Source organism: Amphiura filiformis, chromosome 12, assembly GCF_039555335.1.
Source record: "Amphiura filiformis chromosome 12, Afil_fr2py, whole genome shotgun sequence".
Taxonomy (NCBI): Eukaryota; Metazoa; Echinodermata; class Ophiuroidea; order Amphilepidida; family Amphiuridae; genus Amphiura; species Amphiura filiformis.
Window position 1 is genome coordinate 17,155,566 of NC_092639.1, and position 26,984 is coordinate 17,182,549.

At 36.0% G+C, this 26,984-nt stretch overlaps 1 protein-coding gene across 1 annotated transcript in view; it reads left to right on the plus strand.

Annotated features, from left to right (window-relative positions):
• LOC140166669 (protein MMS22-like) overlaps window positions 1-26,984 on the plus strand; it is a 62,500-nt gene that overhangs the window by 20,925 nt on the left and 14,591 nt on the right. Inside the window, exons 8-28 of the mRNA XM_072190167.1 lie at window positions 548-638; window positions 1,505-1,599; window positions 2,785-2,892; window positions 3,143-3,233; window positions 4,135-4,232; window positions 4,631-4,693; window positions 4,979-5,101; window positions 5,913-5,965; window positions 7,923-7,982; window positions 8,409-8,516; window positions 8,920-9,031; window positions 9,884-9,962; window positions 10,959-11,052; window positions 11,489-11,622; window positions 12,622-12,712; window positions 13,133-13,224; window positions 14,365-14,485; window positions 19,766-19,858; window positions 23,283-23,493; window positions 24,940-25,029; window positions 26,376-26,546. Of these exons, the coding sequence (XP_072046268.1) occupies window positions 548-638; window positions 1,505-1,599; window positions 2,785-2,892; window positions 3,143-3,233; window positions 4,135-4,232; window positions 4,631-4,693; window positions 4,979-5,101; window positions 5,913-5,965; window positions 7,923-7,982; window positions 8,409-8,516; window positions 8,920-9,031; window positions 9,884-9,962; window positions 10,959-11,052; window positions 11,489-11,622; window positions 12,622-12,712; window positions 13,133-13,224; window positions 14,365-14,485; window positions 19,766-19,858; window positions 23,283-23,493; window positions 24,940-25,029; window positions 26,376-26,546 (2,178 nt within the window). The remainder of the gene's footprint in view (window positions 1-547; window positions 639-1,504; window positions 1,600-2,784; window positions 2,893-3,142; window positions 3,234-4,134; window positions 4,233-4,630; window positions 4,694-4,978; window positions 5,102-5,912; window positions 5,966-7,922; window positions 7,983-8,408; window positions 8,517-8,919; window positions 9,032-9,883; window positions 9,963-10,958; window positions 11,053-11,488; window positions 11,623-12,621; window positions 12,713-13,132; window positions 13,225-14,364; window positions 14,486-19,765; window positions 19,859-23,282; window positions 23,494-24,939; window positions 25,030-26,375; window positions 26,547-26,984) is intronic.

A 26,984-nucleotide genomic window follows, 5' to 3' on the forward strand; every position in this document is an offset into this window, starting at 1 on the left:
AAAAAGGTGCGAGAGGAAGAAGGAAAAGGAACAATCCAGCCACTATTTAAAGTTTTACATAAAATACAGTGACTTCCAACTTTTGTTGATTTATGTAAAAATTCATAAGTTGTCATACGTCCCGTAAAGATTCGCCTAATTGTGCACTTGGGCTCCTTTTGCCTGGGGTAAATTTCATGACTGTGTAAATAGAGAGCTCCCTCCTCTAAAATACAAACAAGAATTAAGGTTCCGTGTACTTATTTGCTGGTGGAATTTTACAGGACACTTTTAGGTTGTGCCAAAAATTCCACTTATGTCAAGGGAGCCCATAGCACCATTATCTTTATGGTAGTTTGTCTTGTTTTTGGCCACTTCCCAATTCTTGCTGTTTTTCTTCTCCTGCCCTTTGTTGTCACCAATAGCAGATAGTGCCAATTGTATACTTTTGTCACAGCCTAACAGTAATATTTACAATCAACTAACAAAGGTGAACATTGCAAAATATTTTATGAACTAAAGGTTAGTTTTAGTCAGAAGTACATATTTTGTCTACTTTTCTTTCTAGGATTCATGTCATCATATGTTGGTACACCTTTATCTAGACTTACAATGGAATGTACTACAAGCTCTACATTTACTACACAACAAATTTATAGGTAAGAATTTAGATCGTTATAATACAGTTATGACTAACAGTCATAAAATTGGGCTAGTTGAAACTTAAGACAAAAATGGCATTTAAACATGTGACAAAATGTTATAAATTCCATTCAGGAGCTTCTCCACTTGCAGTTTTCTAAAATGTTGTCAGTCTTTTATATTTTCAAATCATGCATCAAAAAGTAACAAGGATATGAAAATTAAGTGGGTCAGCCTTTTTGTTGTCCCTTTTTCTTTTAGTGACAAATTTTGTCTCAAGTGTCATAACTTGGTGCTGGTTTCGTACTTTTCTGCCGTCTGCTGATCTGACAACGATTTTGCTTCACAGTGCAGCCGCACCAGAAACGCTAACTGGGACCAGCGGCAAGCCGATAATTATATCAATCACTCCACCACTTTGCTCAAGATGGTGAATTGCTGAGAGTCAACTCAGGAGTGGTGCCACTCTGATGTATGAGAACAAGATACAAATTTTGGTCAGAGAGCACATAGAGAGGCATTATTGGCTTTCAGAGTCCTGCCTCTGTGCAGCGTGCCACTTGGTGACGGCTGCTTGCAGGAAAATGCAAGCGGCATGATGAAGGGTTAGGGGCAAAGCGGCAGAAAGGTATGAAATCAACATTAATCAAGGGTATCCATTTAGGGCTTTTGCTGCATTACAGATGTTTACATGAGTTGCAATTTATTCTTCACAGATATGCAGCAAATGGTAGAACATCGGGTAGAAACATGAATTTTATAATGTATAAGAGATTTTAGTGACATTTCAGACTTTAGTTTATGTCACATAAACATAGCTTCAATAGTAGTACATTTTTTGTAGCTCTATTTACTTAGATTTTCCTGCTTGTTTCTTCCACAGGCATTCAACAGGATGCCATTGTGATGTTCCTGAATGACCATGTTGAACTATTTCTACAAGAACTTGTTACCATGGCAACAATTAGACATAATGTTGTAAGTTGAAAATTATATACTTAGTTCTCTGGGTTGATAGGATGAACAAATTTTAATCTTTATCCACACCAGCCAGCGCACATAAACGTTGGAAGAAAAAAATGCCAACGAAAAAAACCAGTGCATCTGGCCGGATTCGAACCGGCGATCTTCAGATTACTAGCTTAACGTTCTGCCAATTGAGCCACAGAGGCGCACTGGAGAAGAGCGGAAGATTTTAATCTATAGGTATTAAGTTTGAAAGGTGTTCATCGCATTCCTAGCAAAAGGCATCAGAGCTACATATTTTTAAAGAAATATACAAAATCACATTGGGATGAAAACTATATACTTAGTTCTCTGTGTTGATAGGATGAACAAATTTTAATCTTTACCCAGAATTGCCAGCGCACATGAACTTTGAAAAAAAAAACCCCAAAAACAGTGCATCTGGCCGGATTCGAACCGGCAACCTTTGTATTACTAGCACAACGCTAGGATGAACAAATCTGCTGTGCTATTTGGATTCCTTACACCATTTCCTTTCTTAAAATGTATACTTTTATGTATTTATTATCATTACTTTTAAAGATGAAATATAAAACAATGTCTAAAATTTCCCACTTAGAGTAACCCTGCATGCACCCTTGCCAATTTCAATGCACCATATTATAAGGCAAAAAAACACAACAAGTTTGTTTCCTGTAGTGCGCTACAGATTACGCTTTTTTGATGGCTTATTTTGCACATTAGATTTTTTTTACACTTTTAAAAGAAAAAAAAACCCAAAAGCAGAAAAAATCACAAAAAATAATATAAAACACTACTGGAGTAAACATTTACACATTACACAACAAACGAGCATAGTGAAAAACTACTTCAGAAAACATCACACATTTTTTTAAATACCTTTTTTAATCGGCAGGTTGAAAGGGGATCATAAATATTCTTGAATCATAAATATTCTTGAATATGATTTTTTTGTGTGTATCGGAGAGACCCACTGTAAATTCTCATTCCAATTTGCAGCAAAAAAAAGGTGTTTTTGTCATTTGAAGACATGGATTAAAAAGAACTGCATTTTGCATTATTTTGATGTAAACCTAAAATATTCACATTGTCATTACTGTATCTTTTCATATTACCTTTTTTATTCTTTATAATTATTTTGCCCTTTTTCATTTTGTGTAATTTGTCCATCATTAGCTTCCACGACGGGACTCAAAGGAATTCTTTGTCTGCAATTGCCATCAGGAATTGTGGCTGATATTGATCTATTTTCTTGATCATCGTCATGGAAAACATTCATCTTCTGTAAGTTATTACTAATGTCAGTTACAAGCTATACTTTGTTCAACTTCTATTATTAAAATAATAATAATAAATAATTGAAATGAAAAAAGGGAAACATTCATCACTTGCCGGTTTAAACCAGGTAAAAACAGGTTTTTGCCAGTTTTCGACACTTTGCACTTGCAGGCAAAAGTAGGTATTTTGCTGCCAAAAACCAAACCATGTTGCACAACCTAGCCCACACAACTGTTTTATATTGTTTTCCTTCCAGTCATTTTGGGGTAGTCTTCACAGTGTTCTGATACCTGTTCTAGAAGAAAATAACTCAGATGATATGATGGAGGACGACAGCTTCCCAACAGGTAACTCTACATAATAATTGTATTGGGGCTCAAAATACATTTTTTTTAATTATAAGGGCTATTTTGAACAGGTTCTATCAAAAGCAGCCCGCTTGTGTACTCTATTGCCACCGACAAATATTTTTCACAGAAGCTACTTTGTGAAATTCGGGTGCAAATTGCCCTTGGGTAGTGTGTTTTTTGAGCCTTCAAATGTACTGTCTGTTTACCCCTTCTGTGATTAGGCCTAAAAGAAATTGTTTGATTGGCGTAACATAAAAAAAATTTAGGGTAGGTGGGTTGGGATTTTTTTTTTTTTTTTTTTTTTTTTGACTTTTTAAGCTGTAAATTTCATTTGATAAAGGCTTTGGAACTTTTTTTTCTTTCTTTTTAAATTTATTTAAATTTTTTTTTTTTAATTTAATATTTTTTTTTTTTGCAAAAAAAAAAGAATAAAAGTTAGGGTCGGGCCAAATTTTAGGGTAGGTTGGGTTATGCCAATCAAACAGTTCTTTTTAGGCCTTATAGTAGTTCATGTGTTGGCAGTTTTTAATCTTGCATTTTCAACTGATCAGTCAATTAATCAGTCAATTAATCAATAAATCACTTGATTTATTGGATCAACCGACATCCATGAAAGTAATATTTTGTATCACATGATACAAATCCATTAACATGAGCACAGCATAACAAACAGTAGTTTTGCCTTTTTATAATGCCATTTTCAGAGATGGACAAGCACATGATCCAAATTTATAATAACACCCACTACCAAGCAATGCAGTACGGAATTTCATTTCATAAAGTGACATTTTTTCCATCTATTTGAGGGAAAACAGCGCAAGATCACCCCACACCTCTGACCCACCTAAATCATTTTTTTTCCATTTTCATTGATTCAATTTTTTTTTTTTTTTTGCAGTTAATGCCAATGATAAAGTAGGTCTTTGCTGGTGGATACTGCAGAATTTGGCACCTCTCTATCAATACAAGATGAATGGAAAACTGCAAACAGATGGGGTAAGTGTTACATATGTCTTGTTATAGGTTCATCTTGATTCTTAATATGAAGGGAGGGACACTCAACTTTTATTTGGTATGTGTTGCACAGGTTTTCAAAATTAGGATCTTGGAAACTGATTTTTCCCAAAAAAGAAAGTACTGGTATATTTACTCTTATACTGATTTAATAGATATAGGGGTGAAAGCTGATTTTATGGGTAATTTACAGGTATAAATACATGCAATCTACAACACATCAGGAGAGTACACACAGCACAGCAAATTGACCGATGAGTTAAGACTTCTGGTCGGGTCAGGTTGGGTTATGAATCACAGGGAAGTGTTGGGTGAGGGATCAATAAAACTTGCCCTGCAGGGCTCTTCTAAATACAACCTATGTTACTGTCTCTTTTTAGATTTCTACTATTAGAAGTCATTGGATATTGGCTGAGGATTTGTTAAAGTTATTTCTGACCAAAGTAAGTTTTAATTATTATCCATTTAGTTGTAATGTTGGGCATCAGATGGTATGACACATTGGGTAAAGTACTCAACCTCTGGTGCATGAGGCTGTGGGTTCGATCACTGGCAGTGGTAACATGCTGGGATATTTACTTATAAATGTCTGCATCTATCTGGCTTCTGGTGTGAGGACTCCCCATCTTTAAAACCCTGCCATAAATTGCTAAGCCTTGCTCTAATCCTGAATTTATAGCATGATAGTCAGTGTCCTTAAGACTTGTCGCATATATCGTATGTTTCAGGAAAGCAATGCTGACGAAGCCAAACTGCAGTGCTACCTGAAATCTTGCCTAGCTTTGTCTCATCTATGGGAACCTCATAACAAGATCCTCATCGCATTGTGGGATTACTACAGTAAACGACTGGTAAGTCTAGTATTGGGGAACTCACCACGGGACACAAAATCCACATTAATGCGCATATGTGACACAATCAGGTCCATGGGGGCCAAAGACAGCAAATTTGAAACTGAGATAAAGGTAAAAATATAGAAAAAAAATACATAAGATAAACATCAAAAAACTTCATAAATTTAGTGCCAAGTATGTTAGACCTTTGGTGTTTTCAGTAAATGGTAGCCTATTGTATATATAATGTAATAATTACAGTAACACAATTTCAAAAATGCCTCCTTTGGCCTCCATGGACCAGATCGTGTCGCATATGTGATCCGCACCAAGTATAGCAATTGTCTACATGAGCACTGTGATCCGCACCTTGGAAAGGATCGTGTAGTGAGCTTGTTTCTTGTAAGCATTATATGTTACAGTGCATTACAGTGTGTGGGCTGTGGGTATGAGGGGGCTCATGTCGCGATGTTGGATGCATGCACAAGAGAAGTCCCCTTCATATTTGCAATTTCGATAACATGCTTTTTTTGTGTGTCAACTTGAAGAAAATGTTCCAACACACCTTTTTACTGTAAATATCCAAATAACCATACCATTTACTATGTAAATCCTGTTAATTTTGATCTTTTTTTTTGTCTCATGCAAAGTGACAAAATCTTTAGTATTTTTTTGTCATTTGACATGTCTTACTACATATTTGGTTTTGATGTCAGATGTGAAATTTACATGTGAGGATAATTTCTTGTCCAGCGATAACTTGAAAAACCTTTGTTGTCTTGTACCATAACCATGCATATTAAAACACTGTCTGTTTCTTTCTTGTCAGAATCAAAGACTTCACATAGCATCACTTGGTCTACAGAATTTGACATCTGTATCGTAAGTATCAAAATATTTTGCTTAACTCCAGGCATTCCGGAGTGGTGCCTGAGCTAGTGGTGTTTATGCTCAAATGTTGAGAAAAATAAAATCCATGCACACTCACAAGGAAACATAGGTTCATTACCTGAGATCCCAAGGCTCATTGTAATGGTTTTTGTGTTTCCCCATGTGCATGATTTTGATAGTGAAAACTTTTTGGCCTATTATTTGTCATAATTCAATAACAGCAATACATATGTAAATATAAATGTGACCAGTGGCTTCCGTAACTCATTTCCAAAAAGATCAATGTATTACCCTACAGAAATAAACTATAAATTAAGCAAAATTACTGAAACTGAACAGGGAAAATATGGCTTGAAGGCCCTGACTTGCCTTAAGAATAAGTCGCCTAGGGCGGAAAACGCGGAGGGGCGCAAAAAAAGGGGGCAAAAAACTAAAAAATCGGGAATGGAGAAAGAAAATGGAAGAACAAATGAGGGCGGATAAAAGAAAAAAAATGGGACGAAAAATAAAAAGGGGGCGAGATATGCTTTGGTGCAGTGGTGTAGCAGCGGGTGCAAGGGGCACGTGCCTGGGCGCCACCCTTAGGGAGGCGCCAAATTTGTCAATTCAGCATCGATTCTGCGCCCTTCCAACCGATGAATGTCAAAATTTTCGCGAGCTTCAAAATTATTTGAAAGATCAATTTAAGACCGATATTCAACTTAATTATGACCAAAATTAATTAGTGGTAGGCACTAATTGTCCAAATTTCTCGCGCTACGCGCGCAATTGTTTCATGAAGGGGGCGGGCGCCATTATGTATCTTTAGCCCTGGGCGCCACAACCCCTAGCTACGCCACTGCTTTGGTGGGGCAGTAGGGAGAGGCTTTGCCTAGGGCGGCAAAATCACTAGGAACGGCCCGATTCAAACCCTATATTGACCCTTTGGACAGGATCTACCTGCAAAGTGCATGTTGTGTGTGTGTGCTTTAAATACCTTTGGAAAAGCCTTTTGGGGTGTTGCTAGACTTCTCCGTAGTCCACTTGCCAATTGTGCACTACTCTGGCTATTACATTTAAGCTTAAAAGTCTGATTTAATTAATGAGTGCACAATTGATAGATTTTCACAACTGATCTTTTCAGTCACCGTACGCCCTCTGTTTGTTAGCTTCCCAAGTGGACTACTGACTTTGCCTTGAGAGTTAGGCCAATTTCTGGCCTAACTAAAATTGGTGATGATGTAATGCATCTTTAAAAATGAATCTGGCTTGTGATTGGTCGCCCAGATCTCGTTATTGTTTAAATTCTCCCGACGCGTACTGGTACCATTATAACTATACATGGTACACAACTATCTAGGGAATGCGGCGCTTTTGTGCTGGTGGATGAACGTATGCATCTAGCGCGTATTGTACCACCATGCTTAGTCTTGTGGTTAGATTTTATTGATAAACAAGTATGATTGACAGTGTGTGAGTCCGGGGTAAAGTTCTGCTTAAAAGTGAAAGTCCATAGTCGGTTTTCGGATAATAAACTGGCAGATTCTAAAATTAGAATTGTTCAGTATTGAAGTGTCATTATAATTATATCATTATGATATGTTGCATTCAATAATATAAGCCTACGTAGGGCCTATACTTTACTTTTACTGTCACAAATATAATTATATAGCCTAAACGTTTTCATAACCATTTTATACTAGAATTTTATGTAGGCCTACTAAATATCAGTATAATTTCAAGTTCAACTGAATGCGTTCATCATGATTAATAACATTTGTATTTATCAAAAATCGACTATGGCATAGTCTAGGGTGTTGCTAGAAAGCGTGAAAAATAAAAATGCACTTTTCACGCATATATTTGCAGGGATAACCTCATTTTGGTAGCAAGATGGCGGATCCGTGCAAAGGGCGAATACCTTAATCAAGTTTTGACTAGTTAAATTTCTTTTCTCTTTCCCCCGCAGTAAATCAGCCCAAGCATGGTTTGAAGTCTGCAAGCAAAGATCATCAGATCACACCGGAAGGTAAAAAAATAAAATGATAAAAAATAAATTTTATCTTTGATTTCTTATATCAGGGATGTAAGTTTTCCAGGTTTTTTAACAGATATCCGGGTTTTTTTTTTTTTTTTTTTTTTCGGATCTAGAATCCGGATTTTTCTGGGATTTTTTTTTTGCTTTTGCGGAAGTGAATGATGATATTTTATCATAAAAAGAGCAAAAATAATTTTTTTTTAGAGGGTGATACCCTCATAGCCTATTCCCCGATCCCTGGTGTTCACTAAAACCGTTCGGCTTGCTCGTTTTACTCACACCGTTTCAGGTTTTTTTTTTCAACAGCTACTGTTATAAGTAATTATTTATATTAAATATGGGCATGCTGTTGATTTAATCGATATGTGGTGATTTTCCATTTGTATATAATTTTTCTCCATATTCTTGCTTTCTCAGCCAAGGTCATGAAAACAGCTTCAACATTTTCCTTCGTATCTTAGCAACCCAGCTAGGCAAAATGAAAGTGTCTGGTAATCTACAAGGCTGGAAGCAAGTACAGGGGAGGTAATATGGCTTGATGAATACTTGAAGAGTTAAGATGTGAAAACCAATTTACTCACCTTTCTCAATTTAAAATAGCAAATATAAATGGTTCAAGTTAAAGAACATACTGATGAAAATATATTTTGATCATATTTTTGTGGCAGATATTTCCCAGATCTTCCACAGGGGAATAGCCCATTGCATTGGTCATCGAGCAGATGGAAGGGGTGAAAAGTTGGGTTATTCTACAAGCTTGCTTTCTAGGAACTCTGAATAATCAGGCAGTTTACTTTAGTTGCTGAACTTTCTATCAGTATAATGCCAACCATTTTTGGAAATTGTTAAATATTTCTACATTGGGATGAAGGAATCTGATTAAGTAAAGAAAGTCATTTTCTAATACAGCTTCATTGTGATTTTTCAGATTTTATTCAAAGTTCCACAGTCGTAGTATGAAGGAGTTGGATGAAGTTGGACTAGATCGCTTTCTTGGACTGTTTTTGACTCTCGCCTTGGTTGCTGATTTGTCAGACGTGGTAAGGAGTTATGTTTGCAGTTGGTTGTTACTTTTGGGAGTGGGCTTCACTCAGTGCAAGTTTGTGCAAATTTAAAGCAGGAGTACGGGGGCCTAGCGGAGCGGGCACTGACTCATAATCGGAAGGTTGTGGGTTCGATCCCGGCGACGCCATCGTGTTGTGCCCTTGAGTAAGGCACTTTATCTCGATTACTCCTCTCCACCCAGGTGTATAAATGGGTACCGGCATTCTTAAATGCTAGGAAGGTAACAGACTTGTTGTAGAGAAGGTGTAGCGATCCCCCTATAGCAACATTACATGGAGGAGTCTGGCCCAATCGCCAATGAAAGAGAGATGGGCACTCCGATCACTGTTTATACAGGATCGTCTCCTTTACCTTTTTTTTACCTTCAAAGCGACTTACTATATTGTAACATGTTTTCTGCGTTTAACTAAATGTGTCATTTGCAATTGTAATTTTAAATACTTTTTTCCTATCTCTCCTTTTTTTACAATTTTTAATTTGTTTTGTATATTTAACAATTCTACATTGGCATTAATATCAGTAAGTGAAAACCATTCAATGGCAGAAAAATAGAGAATAGCGAATAAAGCCTGGATAAGTGAATAGCAATTAAGAATTTACTTTGCATATATCTGTAGACCTAACCGCTAAACTAAAGTAGAGGGTGATATATAGTATTCGTATTAAAGTTTGACATTTTTTGTGGATGTCATTTAATTTTTGTACTCTAGTTTGTGACACAACTTTTTTCTTTGGTTCTCATATATTTTTGTTTTTATTCAAGATCATATGTAGATCTCAATTTTAAACCATACTAATCATATTTTATGGTTTTTTTCCCCTTCCAGTCAAGCCGGGTGATTGATTTCCTAGATTTACTACCACAAGCCACATTAACAACTGGCAAACTAAAGCTGATATGGAGAGGTAAACACATTATCTATTGATTGTTTTTTTTATTACCCTTAGGGTGCATGCAAATATGTGTTATTGGATCGATAAATAATGAGGCCCTAAGCGTTCAAATCATGTCGCAATAAAGCATGACAAGTCCTACTGTTGCTATATTTAATCCTTGGACACATGTATATACATGCTTGGTGTTGTGTCAATACATGTGCATACTGCGCAGATGCTTTGACCTTATCGATTGGTTGCTACATTGCATATTGTGATTGGTTTATTGGTTTTTTTTAGCTATGCATGCATAGTTAACAACATTATTCGCTTGTGGGCAGTGGCGGCACCATGGGGGGACATGAGGGGGCATTTTCCCCCCAGTCTGAACTCTTTCCCCCTGTTGCCCCCAGTATAAACCCAAAATTACGAACATTTCACCTTTTTGCAGTAATTTTGTGCAAAATTTGTTGATTTTGCCCCCCCCCCTGAAATTCACTTTGTCCCCTCAATGCCCCCTGGAAAAAAATTCCTGGCGCCGCCACTGCTTCAAATGTTCATGTTGTGTTTGAGAATAGTACTTTATAGAGTGTTATGCATGGCTACACATTCAATTTTATGTGGGATGTTCTGTCACTACTTTGTATATGCTATGATACATTAAGAAATATTGGTATATTTTCTTTAAATCATGCTATTTGGGGGTAATATAATAGAAATAAAGAGTTTGCAGTATCCATTAAAGTTTAAAAAGGGTTTTTCTTTATGGATGAATAATATATCCTTGGCCACAAAAATATACAAATAATATGCTCATGATCAGCTGCACCTTGCACAGATTATTTATCTGTAATTGATGCAAACTTGTCAACTGCAGAAAAAAAACTTGATCTTGCAAGTTGTGACCCTACTTCTTACTGAAAGTGGCTTTTGGAGTCCCTCCAATCAGGAAAACTGTTGTAAAGTGTACTGTGACCTGGTAATGCAGTATGAACACCCAACATGTTTTATGTATGCTTTATATAGGATTGTTTACTCTATGCCTTATCCATGAGGAACACCAAGTGGATATAGCAGTTATAGCAGACACACTTAATAAGGGATTTGAACCAATAGCAAGGTAGGATTTTATGCCTCACTGCATATGTTATGTCCTTGGGCAAGACACTTAGTGTCACTTGTTCCACTCCACCCAGGTGTAAAATGGGGAGCTGTTAGGGGGAAGTCATAGTGTGTACCATTATTGCTTGCAGCCAACTGATGTAATATATCCATGTGGCAGTTGAATAAATGTAAAAGCACTTTGATAACTAAAGGCGATACAGTGGAAACTTGTTAATACAAGATCCTGGATCCTGGACACGCAGGTGAAAAGCCATGGTTTTTGATCAATCAGCGTGCATCTCTGAAAACAAAAGTATTATGTGTGAGATTTGTGTTTCCGCAAAAGAGATCAAGTTATAATTTGTTATATTTTATAGAAAATGTTACGGTGGAGTTGATGGTGCTTTAATGTGCAAGTAAATAAGCTCGGACTTCTATTTTAATGTTTACAGAGAATTCAGGCAGAAGGGCATTGATAGCAACAGAAAAAGTCAACTGTGGGCTCTCATCTGTTGTTATATTGAAGGAACTCAAGAGGTATTTGAGTCTAGTAATAAGCTCAGTCTGTCAGAGGACAAACTTATTGGTAAGTTATATCCATGAGCCCACTTCCAACTTTTTATGGATTGCGACATTTCTTAAATGTCAGCCCACTTGCAGTCGTCTGTCAAATTTCAAACATTCCATTCTTGCGACCTCATATTTTGTACTTGTGGTCCCATGAGGCCTTGTTTCATTTTAAAAAATTGCTCATCATTATTTGGCCTTTAATAGTCTATTGGGAAATTCAACTATTTCAAATGTGTCTCAATGTAGGTTGGTCGCTACTCCTAATATTTTCAGCTAATGAGTTCAGCTAAGATATAGTTAACCGAATGAGAATTCATGATCAGAAAGATCAGAGGTAGTTATCTCCCCTGTTACAAAACTCATAATGCCAGCTCTTCCCTTATAAGCCCATCCACCATTTGTATAAGTAACTGTCATCTTTGGAAGAAGCTGTCATATAGGGAGATGAGCTTATACTTGGATGATTACAGTAGTTTGTAGATGTTGATTAGGTACATTAGGTACATGTACAGACCTCAAATTAAGTTGTATTGCATCATCATTTGCGACGCCACAATTGGCTTGGTGCGAAATAACTCTCAAAACGTATAAGCATGCTATTGCTCCTCTTAATCATGTTCAAACAATATATGTGACACAATCTGCTCCACGGGGGCCAAAGGAGGCATTTTTGAAAATTGAGTTACTATAATTATTATCTTGTAGTAACATTAGGGTATCACATACTGAAAACACCAAAGGTCTAGCAGATTTGATTTCTAAATGTATGAGGTTTTGTGATGTCTATTTTCTTATATATTTTATTGTTTTTTATTCCATATTTTTGCCTTTATCTCAATTTCAAATTTGCCTCCTTTGGCCCCCATGGACCAGATTGTGTCACATATTAGAATATTGGACCTCACTTCATAATGATGATGCAGTTTGGTAGCTCAAGTTAGACAAGTTATTTCAAGACCTGATTAGGCCTGAAGAATGTATCTATTTCTGTTGACATTAAAATTGAATATTTCAGGTTCTGGATTCAGTCATCTGCTGCCGGCATGTTCAGAGAACGAGATGAGAATACTTTTGAGTTTCATCCAAACAGTTATGGCAAGACACAGGTAAAAATATCAGGATTAGAAATGGGAAAAGTATTTTGTAAGCAACGATTGAAATGTACAATGTATAATATAAACAGTAAGGCTGCATAACTTTCAGGCCTAGAAGAAAATTTATTGCAAGGGAGGGTAAGTAAAATTTCCAATGACAATAAAAAGTCCCCATATTTTCTATGCATTTCTGTATTTTGGGGAGCAAAATTTCCCTCCAATGACAAAATTTCCCCCCAAATGGCAAAATTTTCTTCCAAAATGCCTAAATTTAGAAGTGAAGTTCAAATTTTGTGTGAAAAATTTAAGTTACGGCTGAAACAACAGGTAATTTTGATATATATATATATATATATATATATATATATATATATATTGTACATATTAATTAGGAATAGCTTAGTTGAAAGATACTTCCTTTTTAATCTGCAGGAGCTTGTACAAGAGAGTACTAGAGAAGCAGACAAGATTGGTCTCATCGGACGTGTTAACGAACCCAGAGCAACTTCTCAAGAAATACACAGGTAATAAATTATTGATCATAGAAAACACACAGAGAGCTTACCATGCCATGGGGGCCCCTAGGTTTTATTGGCATGATAGAGTATGCCTTGCATTGATAATGAAGTTTACCACAGTTCTAAGCAGTGGTCTTGACTACTTTTGAGGGGTATCAAAAGTTTTAGAAATCGCCCAGAAGTGAAAGAGCTATATCAATGAAATTTTGTCAGTGCAATCACTAGTCCTTATGTACATTATGGTCCAAAAATGGTGTCATAGCTATGTTTACTTTTTTTACAGGTGGCACTAGATGCCAATAACCCGCTGCCACAGTTACTGCGCATAAACTGCAAGCTTGAGAAAATTGAGGCAAGCAGCTTTATTAAGATCCTGCTTTTAAAGGGTTGCAGTGCCTAGAAAATTGATGATGAAATGAAAGTTATCTTCGGTGGTGATTGTGATATGTCTCTGTCGCTCTTTGGAAAAGGAATTTTTATTTCATCACAGATTTTCTGGGCACTGTAACCCTTAAAATGGAACTTAATCATACTACATGCCTCAATTTTTCTCCATTTTGCTGGTTATGCGGTAACATAGGCAGGTAGTGACATCTAGCTCCTGTAAAAAAAAGTAAACATACTTATGAGACCATTTTTGCACCATAGTGTACATAAGGATCATTGATTGCACTGACAAAATTTCATTGATATAGCTCTTTTACTTCTGTGCGATTTCTAAAACTTTTTGATACCCCCTCGTACATCTGTCGTTGCTAGATAACACAATCAAATGATTGCAGAATGTGTTTCCAATCCAAACCCTCTGCAATATGGCATCTAAAGATCACAATTTTGTTGAACGAGGGACAAAGTTAGATACAGATCGCTCAGAGCAGATCAGAAAGACCCTTTGGTTAAAAACCAGTGTGGAATGTGAATGACTAATCGTGATCGCTATTGAGTGATAAATTTCCGCGCTTTTTTACAAAACCTTTGTTTCAGGTCTGCATTTTGTACCCTATTGCATGCTCAAAGTACAACAAAAAAGCGGTGTATAAATGGGTGTAAGTTGGAAAAAATTCACTGGGATACTACTGTAGAGAAAGGGTGCTATTTAGGTAGAATACATTACTCTGTTTTTACATGTTATTTATTTATTGCCAGATCTTGCTCAAGTTTTGTGGGAGTATGTTTACCCATTTGTAAGACAACATGCAAGCACACAAACACCGCCCTCAATGCTAGCTGATGTTGCCGCCAGCTTTACATTGTTGGCATCAGACATGTAAGTTGACCTTAGTTGAGGTATATTGCTGATAGCGATCAATAGGTAAACGTGATGCATGCTGGGAACAAAAAGAGCTTAAAAGCTCACCTGTCACGGCGGATTTGTGCCCTTTTCGTTCCCAGCATGCACCACATTCGCTTTCAGCAATATACCTTATGGCCAATAAGTCTTTTTAGACTTGAAATCAAGTAAAAGGTTGCGATAAAATTGGAAACTTGAAACACTTGGATTAGAGGGTAATAACTGTATCAGCTGTTTTTGAAGAGCATTGTGTAAAACTACACATTTGGCTATGGAACCCATGATTATCCAAGAGGTATTAAAAAGTGATTGCAAATTCAAAAGTTGCAATTTGCTCCATTGCAGATGTACACAAAGCGTTATTGAACAAGAGAACTAGCGCTATTCCTTTCATTGATTAGCACATTAAAACAAGCATCCATCAAGCTTTCATTGATTAGAACATGAAAACACAACTATTGATTTTGTTCCTTTCTTAGGTTTTAGATCACCATTTCTTTAATTCTCATTTAACCAATGAAGTCTAAAATCATAGCTAAAGGGTATAAGTAATGGTTGCTTGTTTTAATTTTGACATGTTTGCCTTTGTTTCGGATATACAGGGGTGAACATAACTGGTACATTAATTCTTTTGTACACTGTACTGCCTGTATCACAAGGTCATAGGTCAATCCATTCCAGATCAGGGGTGTCTATTCTTCCAGAAAATTGAAATTATTCCCTCACCCTACCGCGCGGTGTCACATCCGTCCCCAGATTCTTCCCCAACTGAAAACCCCCAAAATGGACCAAAAAGGAAAAATTTTAGGTTGGTTGCTATCTCCGAGGGGGGGGGGGCACTCCCATATAATGACATACGCAGTGAGCCCATGAAAAGACCCCATTATTTTTGGCAAATCCTACACCCAATGACCCTGGTTTTTTCAGTAGCCTACACTGAATGACCCCCTTTCTTGAACAATTGGTCCTCAAAATTGAAATTTCGGCGCACTTCACACACATTTTGAGCAAAATAAATGAGTTTTGTCTATGTTGTACTGTAAAATTGGGTAAAAAGCTATTTTAGATTGTCAATGATGTGAAATTTTAGGCGCTCCCATACAAAATCACTCCATTTTTTACATTGCCAACACCGAATGACCCCTTTTTTCTGAAAATTTCCACACCGATAGACCCCTAGTTTCATAAGCTGGTGGGCACAGGTATGTCACTTTCATATTCGAGTGCCTCCCCCGGGTGCTATCTACATGTACTTTTCCTTATTTTCTTGTTCCCTCCCTTCCCTGACTGAACATAGGTGTGTTGTGAGTTGTTCTATTCTGTCTTCCCTAAAAACATCAAATTCTTTCCTGGATGGTACAGTCTGGACACTGAACCATTACATCTAAGGACTAATGGTTCAAAGGGAAGACAGGCTGGTAAACACCTCTAGGCTCTTTATTATTTTGAGAGCTAGCTGTGATTTATTATTTACAGGGGTGTGAGAGTTCAGCTTTTTTGTTTTGATTTTCAGCTTTTTTTTGTACCAGTACACTTGCTCTGTATAAAAGTATAGGATCTTCCCAAATTGCAGCTTTTTGCTAGGTGTTTTGAGCTTTTTGCTATCTGGTTTTTGCGTCTTCAGCTCTTTTATATATGTGGTGACTCGCATGCCCCTGATTTATAAAGCCTTAGAATTAAAATTCTTCTATTGCAGAGTTCAGAGAATGCCAGTTAACTATTGCATCTAGGGAAGAATAATCAAGGATTTGGATCTGAAGCTGAGGTTTAAAAGGGAAGATAAACTTGGACAATAGAGCTGTTAACTAATTGATGGTTCTTCCCTTAGAATCCCAAATGCTTCCCTAGATAGGCAGATGTCCAAAGTAAAAAGAAAATGGATTTTGTATGAAATATGCAAAGCAGAGATCCCTTAATCTTAGTGTGCAAACTGTGCATTATTACCTATAGTATGACCACTAGTCACTATTGCCCAGGCAGGGAAGAATTATAACTGACCCAACTTTTCCCTGTTTTGTGATAAAGTCCATGGTTTCCCTCAAATAATTATTTTTGGAATGGGAATGGGTAAAAGCCAAGGGACCACTTACGAAATTACGAAATAAACATGCTAATGTTATGTACCCATTATAATTCTTCCCTAAATGACACTTGATGAATTCACCCACCCTGTAGAGCAGTCACTGCCAGCCAGTGACCATCTATTTCATTCCAAAAATACCATAAAACATAATAATACATGTTCCAGTTATACATTGTTTGTTTGTTTGTTTATTTCTTCTTTATACTGGGTCCATATTCAGGGAAATTTAAGTATTCCCTGTTCTTCCATATATGGCCCAGTTTTCCCCAAATTAGTTAATTTTATTTTTAATTTTCCTTGAATCCTGTTGACTTTCTGTATGTGTTTTTCCCCTCTCTTTTTTTTTCTTTTTCAAAATGCAAAATTCTTCCCCAAAGGGGTAAAATTATTCCCTCCCCTTTGGGGGGCGATTAACGGAAGAATAAACGCCCCTGTTCCAGATTACACCAAACGCTCATTTCAGATAAAGAATGTGATTCTGTCAGACTCGAGAGGGGCCACTGCCTGGAAAAAATGCTCCATGTAAAGTGGACCATGCTAGGGTCATTGCGGCTAGATTTTACTGCAGCAGTTTAGAATATTCCCAATTCCCCAAATGGGAGTAGAGCAATATTAGGCCAATGGAATCCACAGAAAAGTGGTAAAGCACTGGGTACATACCACAGTCTCATAAGGGATAAGATCCCTTCACTTCACTCATATAAAACAATCATATAATAGCTAAGGTGTTTTGTCTTGTTGGTCATGTGGCATTTAATTGTTGTTTTACTAGTTGTGTATGGAAATATTAAATCTATTTATACAAATGCAATTTCATACAAGTCAACAAATATGCACAAAATATACTTTGTCTACATGTATAATTGTATGTGGTCAAAAACCATATGGTCTATAAAGTAGCAAAGAAATATAAGAGTGGGTGGTTAACGTGGCTGTGTATACTCTAGACATTGTTTCTTTCGCGAAATTGAGCTTTTTTGAAATGTATTTATTTTGTTATGTTTTTTATAAATACAAGGAAAGAAAATCCAGATTTGTTAACTCCAACTGCTCTATTTTATGGATTTTATTTCACTATTTCACTTGTTTCCGCAATTTAAAAGGAAAGAAAATCTTTGTTGTACCATCGTGGTACACACGCGCAACAACGCATCGCGTTTTGTAGTCACGCAATTTGTTAACGCACAGATATGCTATGCATACGCAACGCTTATCTGTATTCGTGGCGCATCTTATGGAAGCACCACAGAAGCACTGATTTCACAAAAACCTAGCGGTCAAATGGCTCTGTTTTAGCTGATAAAATGTGAATTTTGTCAAGTTCTTTCCCCTGACCACTTTAAACTTCAACAGCCTTTATTTCAATGTTCATTTTCTCGGTAAAATGACGATTTAGGTACATGATAGCTCAATAAATACAGCATCTATAGGTAAGCAAATTATGCTCATCATAAAAAGCATGATCGACTTAAGGGATCTAAAATGAGCGTTTATTGCGTTTCGACAGTATTTTTTGTGGGACATGAGAGCACCTCAGACCTATCGAATTGCATTCTGAATACAAAGCATGTCTTTCTGATATCAAATAATTTTCATTTTTTGAAAATTACAATATAATACAAATTTTATGACAAATTATAAAAATTTGATATTATAAAAATTTTTGATATATAACAGTCCTCGAAGTAAATTATATAAATCTAATCAAAATTTTCAATTGATCGTCGGCTTTTCATCCCACCTACATACACTTTAAGTATAAATCATCAGATTTATAAAGAATACTTCAAGTACTGTTAAATATTAAAAATATCAATTTTTAATGATTTGCCATAAAATGTGTATTAAATTGCGAATTTCAAAAATCAAAATTATTTGATATCAGAATGACATTCTTCGTATTCAGAATGCAATTCGATATGTCTGATGTGCTCTAATGTCCCAAAATAAATACTGTCCAAACGTTCATACCCCAGCCCTTAAGAAACCGTTTTCTCAATTTTTTATATTTTGGGCTATTTCCGATTTTAGGCATCATTTTGTGCAAATAGGCATTTGTGAATTTTAAAAAGTTCATTGTGATGCCTTATATGGTCAATATCTCAAAAAATAAGGCCAATATCAAAAAACTGAAAAAATGTTTTTTTGGGATGGTGCCTCAAGATTAAGAAAAAAACAAAACAAACATTTTTGGAAAGAGTATTTTTTTGTTATGATGTACCGAACAAAAATTGCCAAAAATACACTTTTTTGTGATTTTCTTCATAATTGTTATTTTTACACCAAATCTGTATTTATGTTGAGATTCATTGATGTCTTGCCTTTATAAAAATGTATACTTTTATATGTCTTGCGTGAATAATTACAAAGTTATGGCACTTTTACTACATGCATGTCTGAGAGTACACAGCCACCTTAAAGAATAACCTCTGTAATCTGTAAACCTTGGAGTAAAATTTAATCAGATAACAGCTCTACACAGCTTTTTATTGAAGTTTTGGTTGTTTTCCCTTGATCAACTTCTAGCATAAACTTTTGTAAATTGAATCAAGCCAGACCAATCAATCTTCAACACCATATTATACAAATATTGACTGCTATGAGGGGCATGGTTAAAAGTATAGGCCCAAGGTGAGCTCGAAGCCATGGCTATGCCCCGGGGCATAGTCATGGTTTTGAGATCACCTTGTGCCTATAATTTTAACCATGCCCCTAAAAAGCAGTCAATATTTGTTTTATATACCAAATCTTAAGATTCTTGTCATCTGTTTGGTTAAAAGCATCGATTTTGGGAAGAGAAATTAATAGTTTCAATGCGAACGGCACACAGATTACAATCTGCGATTTCTGCGTATTTATAGCGCGTGAAAACATTAACGTAATGCGTAATATCATTTTACGCTGGGAAAAGCGCGCAGTTTGATCGTGGACGCATGTGACCGGTCCATAGTACATTTCCATGGACCGGTCCATAGTTCATTTTGCGGGCATAGTTAATTCAATGACTGCACTTTCAACCAATCAGATGACAGGAATCTATATATGAGGTATATAAAGGCCTATGTTAAAATTGCACAAATCAGAAAAATGCCTTGGTTGAAGACTGCGTAACTCTCATACTGTTACTTCAATGTCAGACAGAAATTCATTTTATTTTCCCATTTACTTTGTAGGGAGGGACAGCAGCTGATCCAACAGCCATCCACACCTAGTAGTCTGGGATTATTCAAATACTTTGGACTGGAGAATAATAAGGCCCATTACAGGTAACATATGGGTATAGTGCGTCTCCTCTCAAGTTGAGAGTAATGCCATATTGAATTTTGCAGTTGCAAATTCGAATCAGTGTGTTTACAGGGATGCATCACCAGCGTATGGACTAATTTGCGTTTTAACGCATAGGTATAAGCATCCCACAGGATTAGGTTAATGCACATGATTTGAATCTCCCACTGCGAAATTCAACATGGCATTACTCTCAACTTGAGACGAGATCGACAGACTATAGTATTCACATACTCACAGAAAGGATTATAATCCTGGAAACATTTGATAGACCTTTTGCTTTTTTTTAATTCAAAGAATGTGAAAAGGATTAGAATATTGGTAAACATTGATAACAAACATACCTTTTTCACCTATGCCAATAAAAGGTCTTGCCCATTTTAGGATTAAAGTTACCTGCCTAATGAGATCAAGGACATTTCTCCTTCTCTCCTTATTTAGGGGGTAACAATAATTCCTGGAATAGCATAATGCTTAACCGTCAGCACTCTGTGAAATTGTAACACATAGTTTATGTTCAAGGGTCAGACACGCTATGTATGTTACTATTCTTGCACATAAGATCACTATATTATGCTCATAGTTGTCAGGGTTATTGACATGAAATTTACATGTGATTTATGTATTAAGAGTCAGACATGCTGTGCACATGTAGTTATGCCATCCCATGTTAACCCACCTCCCACATAATACACTACCAGATTCCTATTCCTGCCGACCCCAGAGGTACATTGCTACCCAGCTACTTTGTGGCTACAATAGAGTACCAGTGCAGTTCCAGTATGTTTACTGTATGTGTGTGGGGGTGTGTGTGTAGAGTACCCACAATGAAGTACCTGGGCAGCAGTGTACCTCTGGGGCGGTAGCAATAGGAATTTTGTAGTGTGCTCTTAGAAATGTGATCACTATGTCAGGATCACAGTGGCGCAATGATTATTGATACAAAATGATTCAAGTGGGATTTGTGCCATTTGCTTCACTTTTTCTGCATAATTTATGATTTTCAGTTTTCAGTATATTTTAAACATACGACTCTATACTTTGATCAGTACCAAATTGGTGCAAACTGGGTCAATTTTCTTACATTTGAAATAACAGACCTAATTTTGTGCCATTATTATGCCAGTTCATTTCTGTTCTGAATGCAGAACATCCCGCTTTATCAATTTTCAGGTGCAATATCACTATGCAAGACTTTATTATTTATAACATGAAAAAACAGTGGCACGATCGACAGGAGTTGTAGAAATAAACATTTTTTTCATCAGGGTCCCCATTGCAGATAATAAAGGAGACAAGCAGAAAAAGTGATCCCGCCTGGGAATAGAACCTGCCCGGGAATCAAACTTTTGTAAACCCGATGTTCTGGGTTCGATTCCCTGGGCGTGATCACCTTTTCTGCTTGTCTCCTTTATTATTTGCGATAGCAAACCTGGTGAAAAATTGTGTTTATAATTTATATCAATTAAAAAATGATTTTATGAGAGCAGCATATTTGGGTCTGATTAGTGTATTTTGGTATATAGCTATTTCATACATGCATACAAATTGTGTTGATTATAACATTGATACACTTTTGCAGATATTAACAGATGATACATATTTTGCATGAAATTTATTAATATGTGATGCGATCAAGCAAAAACAGTCAGAAGTCGGAAATATTGACTTTGAGATCAAGCCAGTCAGAGGAAGTATTTCCTTTTGTATCCTATTGTTTTGGAAATGCTTTAACTGCTCACATCTTATGAACTGGTTGTCCAAATTCAATGCGGTTTTCTGCAAAATTAAGCTTTGCAAATGTTGTTTACAATCCTATAAGAAACTGAAAATTGAATATGTCCGACTTGAGACTGATTTTGCTTGATCGCATCATGTATAGATGAGTTGACCTCAATGTTTATAAACAAAGGCAAGGGACTGGTATATCAATATGTTCGAGCGCACTGCATACAACCAATACACTGTTCAATGGCCTTGTTGCGATGTGGCGGGAGTTTCAAAACCACAGGCCCTGAACAGAATATGATGCACGCGCATACTGCCAGGCAAAAAACAATGAAAATTGTATGTGATGATGCATGCGCCTACTGCCAGGCAATGACGTCAGAAGTCAACTCATCTATACATTCATAACATTTTGTTAATACATTTTTGCATAGTACATGTATATATGGGTATAAGAGCCTACAGTATAAGAGCATACATTACTGCAATCATAATAAAACCAGAAACACAACTATTAAGAGGGTACTACACACCTGCCCAATTTTGTGCCTATTTTTGCATTTTTCTCAAAAATTATAGCGCATGGGGACAAGTAAGATATGTATATTATAGGGGCAAGGACTACTACTGCACTGGAAATTTTATTTCAGCACAGACAACAGTTGTGGAGTCAAAAATGAGGGAAAACCAATAAATAATCAATCAATAAATCAATAACTACTTGCTTTGAGTTGCTGAATTTCCAGTGCAGTAGTTGTAGTCCTTGCCCCTATAATATATATATCTTACTTGTCACCAATGTGCTATAATTTTTGAGAAAAATGCAAAAATAGGCACAAAATTGGCCAGGGGTGTAGTACCCTTAACTGTTTGAACCTAAACTGAATATTAAGTAAATTTGCATTTAGAATGATATAAACTTTTAGCAAGTTAAAAATACAAATATAAGTATTGCTATAGCATCAACACCTGTACATATTTAATAATGTATAACAGTTTAATAATATTTGAACTAAATGTGTGTATTCTGTCAGTCCGTGTCACGTCACTTCCGGTTGATGATGTTCGAGTGAAAACAAGTCCCTGATTCGATTTTTGTTGATGATTTCTGTCATTGGTGTTATGTAAATTTCGACCGCAAATAGTCAGTGGAATCAAACAACCGTTTCTAAGTCTTCAGAGTGGAAGAAACTTACTTGATTTACCGTTTATATACTGACAAACTTAAAATTAAATTCCATGGTCGAGTGTCGTTTTTTCCGAAATTGAATGTCAATCCAACAACATCGCTATGTAGCCTCCTTCACAGTCGGTTTCTGTTGTTCATAACAAACCGTGAGCCACATGCAGTTTGGGCCCGAGACTAGAGATAGCCCGGATGTTGGACCGACAGAATAGTTTAAACATCCATGATCCCTGAAAACCCATTGAGAATACCTCCTTTAAAATTTAATAACATAAGTTTAATTTTTGTACGTTAATAAATATTGACTTAAAAAAGGTATGATAACAGTAAAAATATTTAGAGAATGTTTCACATGTTAAAATACACATTTAGACATTCTGGGAATGAAAGTAAGACTCTGACTTTAAAATGATATTAGATTAAAGTTTACCTTCATTTAAGCTGAATTGTTCAAATACATTTTAAGAATATTTTACTCTTTTTTTTTACAGTATCCGTGTTCGATATTTATGTCACCTATTGCCTAATCAGTCCTTCATGGAGAAAGTACAGAACCGACTCGAGTCTGGAAATTGGCCTTCATTGCTGATTCGTGCATGGTTTAGCTGTGCCGTCTATGTCACTAAACCTAGTGATCAGATGCATGAACTCACTAGGTTGGTTACTAAGCAACCAGAACTGGCAGCCATTTTGGAAACTCAGGTAAAAAAGCACAGACTACTGCAGACTATTCCAAACAACCAAAGTCCCTTTTCTTTGTATGCTGTTAATGCTCGCATATTCATGAGGGCAGATCATTAGATCTTGTATGTCTAACAAATAACGCCAGCGTTGCATGCCGCTGTGTTACGTGATAAAGCATTGCGTATCTACGAGAAAGACCATAAAAATATGTGGTACATGTATGTGCACTTCATGGAACGATTGGCCCTATTAACAGGTGATGCTGGAACTTCACCTGTGAATAGTCTGTAGTAGTCTGGATAAAAATACTACAATAAATCATTCTAGGTATTGATGGCTAACAGCAACCAGAAGGTTGCTGCTTTACAGAAAATTTACAACTTATTATATTTAGAACATAGATTGTAAACTCAAGTGTTGTAATGCTGCATGGTTTAATACTTTCATGTCACTTGCTGTTGAGTGGTATGATGCTTCATCACGCTGCTTGCATTTTCTCCAAGCAGCAGTCATCAAGTGGCATGCAGCTCAGCAACAGCGCTATTACTCTGAAAGCCAAAATCGACACTCTTTGCTCATTTGCTAAAAATTGTATCCTGTGCCATACGTTAGAGCGACAACATTCCTGAGCTGACTAGGAGTCAACTCCAAAACAATTTGCCGCTTTGTGCAAAGTGGTGGAGTGATTGATACATCGCCTTGCCGCTAGCGTTGCCAGTCTGATTGCGTAGTGACGTAAAATTTGTTGTCAGAGCAGCAAATCAGCAAGCGGCATGATAGTAGGATACCAGCATATATATAGGGCATACTCTTTTTTTTTGTAATTTCATTCAATGTAAAATTGTTCAAACAGTTGCTTAAAATAAATTTGAAATTAAAGCTTTAATAGCAAATATTAGTTATGATAAAAGTTATGCTAACTAATCAAATATAATAAAAAATCAAATTCAAATTAATTAAGGTTCAATTCTTTTTGTCACATTTGACAAATAATAACAATCTTTAAAAATCACTGTGTACATGTACAGCTCAGAGGAACCTTTTAAATACTTACTACTAGATCTAAAGGTCTAGTAGTTTTTAAGGACTAACAAGCCAAAATCAGGTGTTTATTTTGTTTACCATATTTTAATACATTTGACTATTCCATTTATTGTGTCTAGGCAGAGAATGTAATGCAAGCAAAGTCTCTCATTTGGGTGTAATTGATGAAAACAAAAACTCAGCATTTTTCTCAGTGAAAAACATTTTAAATCATGGAAGAATAATCATCTTTGAAAGTAGAATAAACATATACTCCCTGAGTTTAAAGTTGAAATCTCAGTACTTTCAAAGGGGACCCATAAGATACCTTTTGATATGTCGTGTCACATTTTAAGAACTGACAAACTCGTTCACATCACCTTCAAATGTTCTTGTTTAATTTAAAATCTAAATGTTATACAATGATACTTTTCATTTCAGGTCACTGATATGGATGTGTATCTAGACTCAGAGCCTGCAGGTGTTCTCAGGTTCATTATTGCAGCTGGACACTACTTTATGTCTGGTCAGGTGAGAATTGAACCAGGGTTTCCACAAAGTCTGCAGGGACTGCCTTTTGAGGAGAGCGAGAGCAATCACTCTACTGCTCTTCTAAAATCTGATATAGGAGAGTGATTTTTAGCTCTCCTTAGTTGGCCATTCTCTCCATACATTCTGTTGTAAATGCTCTAAGCAGCTCTCCTTGAAGGCCCCAGAAGAGCTATTTAATGCTCTCCTGCAAAATCCAAAAGGCAGTCCTTGAGACTGTTTGAAGAGTCAGTATGTTTTAAAGGGGCATTTCGTTATCCACATCCTTACCACCCCCCCACACTTTTCTCAAGAACAAGTAGAGATTTTTAAGGGTATACAAGGTATTGTTGGTCGAAGCAGCCAAAAAATTTTTCATTATCTGAATCAATATATTATTGAAAAATAACACTTTGGTGTTTTGCAAAAGTTCATTCTACAAATCATATACTTTGAAAACTTGCTTAATTTATTGTTGTTAATGAGTTATGTATGTTTTTCAAAAGTGTTGTTGTTTCAGCCCTCTTTACAACATACCTCAAGAACCACTGGACCTACAAAAGTATATCTGTGATATTTGAATTCTTCTACACGCTCGCTATGAATTGAGCAATGCAATTTTTGCTAAAGCTCACTACCATTTGCAAGATGCTGTGAACTACATTTTTTTTGCTGCTTCGACCAGCAATACATTGTATACCCTTAAACCACTGGAAACCTCTGGCTACATATTAAAATGTTTATGTACAAAAACATTTCCTGCAGATTAATATGTTTAGCAAAAATGTCATCAAATATTTGATTTACGTCCTGGTTAACAGAACAAAATTTTACAAGACAGTGGTCTATAGAGCAGTCTAATACACATAATCATGTATAACTTGAAAAATCGTAATCTGATGAAATTTTGGGAGTAAGCTTTTTTCATGGATATCTACTGAAATATGTCATAACAAAGAGGATGATAGAATCACAAAATTCTCCTTTAAATATTGACAAAACTTTTATCAAATTTGTTTGGCTTATATAAGGCGGAAATTGTTCGGATTTTATTACTGTACGCGTCAATAAAGTCCCAACCCGCACATTACGCAACTAGCTTAAGCACTACGCCCAACAGCCTTCACACAATTCTATATCTATACACACATGTAACAAGTCTTTTATTTTTTTCATCTCGTATAAGCCAAACAAACTTTAGTTTTACACATTCCAGAAGTTAGTGGTTTTCCTGAATTGAAATCCATGACATGAGTAACTTCCCAAAGTTGAAATCAACAAACAATGTTTTATAAAGGTATAGGCCTACAACCCTACATATAGGTAACAAATTTTCATCTTTATCATAGAATTTACAAGAGAAGTTCAGCAGACGTCAGCAAATTCTGGGGTACTTTGGCAACTTGGCACAACTATCACAAGCTGTGTTGAAAAACCATAAAAGTACTGATGAAATACAATGGTTATACAAGGTCATGGGCCACGTAGTACAGTACTGTGCTAGAATTATCTATGTTAAGGTAAGATTTTTAGCCCAACTGCATTCTAGATACGAAGAATGTCCTTCTGATATCAAATAATTTTGATTTTTTGAAATTCGCAATGTAATACACATTTTATGGCAAATCATTAAAAATTGATATTTTTGATATTTAATAGTACTCGAAGTAAACTTTATAAATATGATGATTTATACTTAAAGTGTATGTTAGGTGGGATGAAAAGCCGACGATCAATTGAAAATTTTGACCTTTCGTATTGAAACTATGGATTTTTTTCCCCAAAACACCCAAAAAATTTAGGTCTTTTGGGGAAAAATCCATATCTTCGATATGAAAGGTCAAAATTTTCAATTGATCGTCGGGCTTTTTCCTCCCAGCTACATACACTTTAAGAATATATCATTAGATTTATAAAATTTACTTCGAGGACTGTTATATATGAAAAATGTGTAAAAT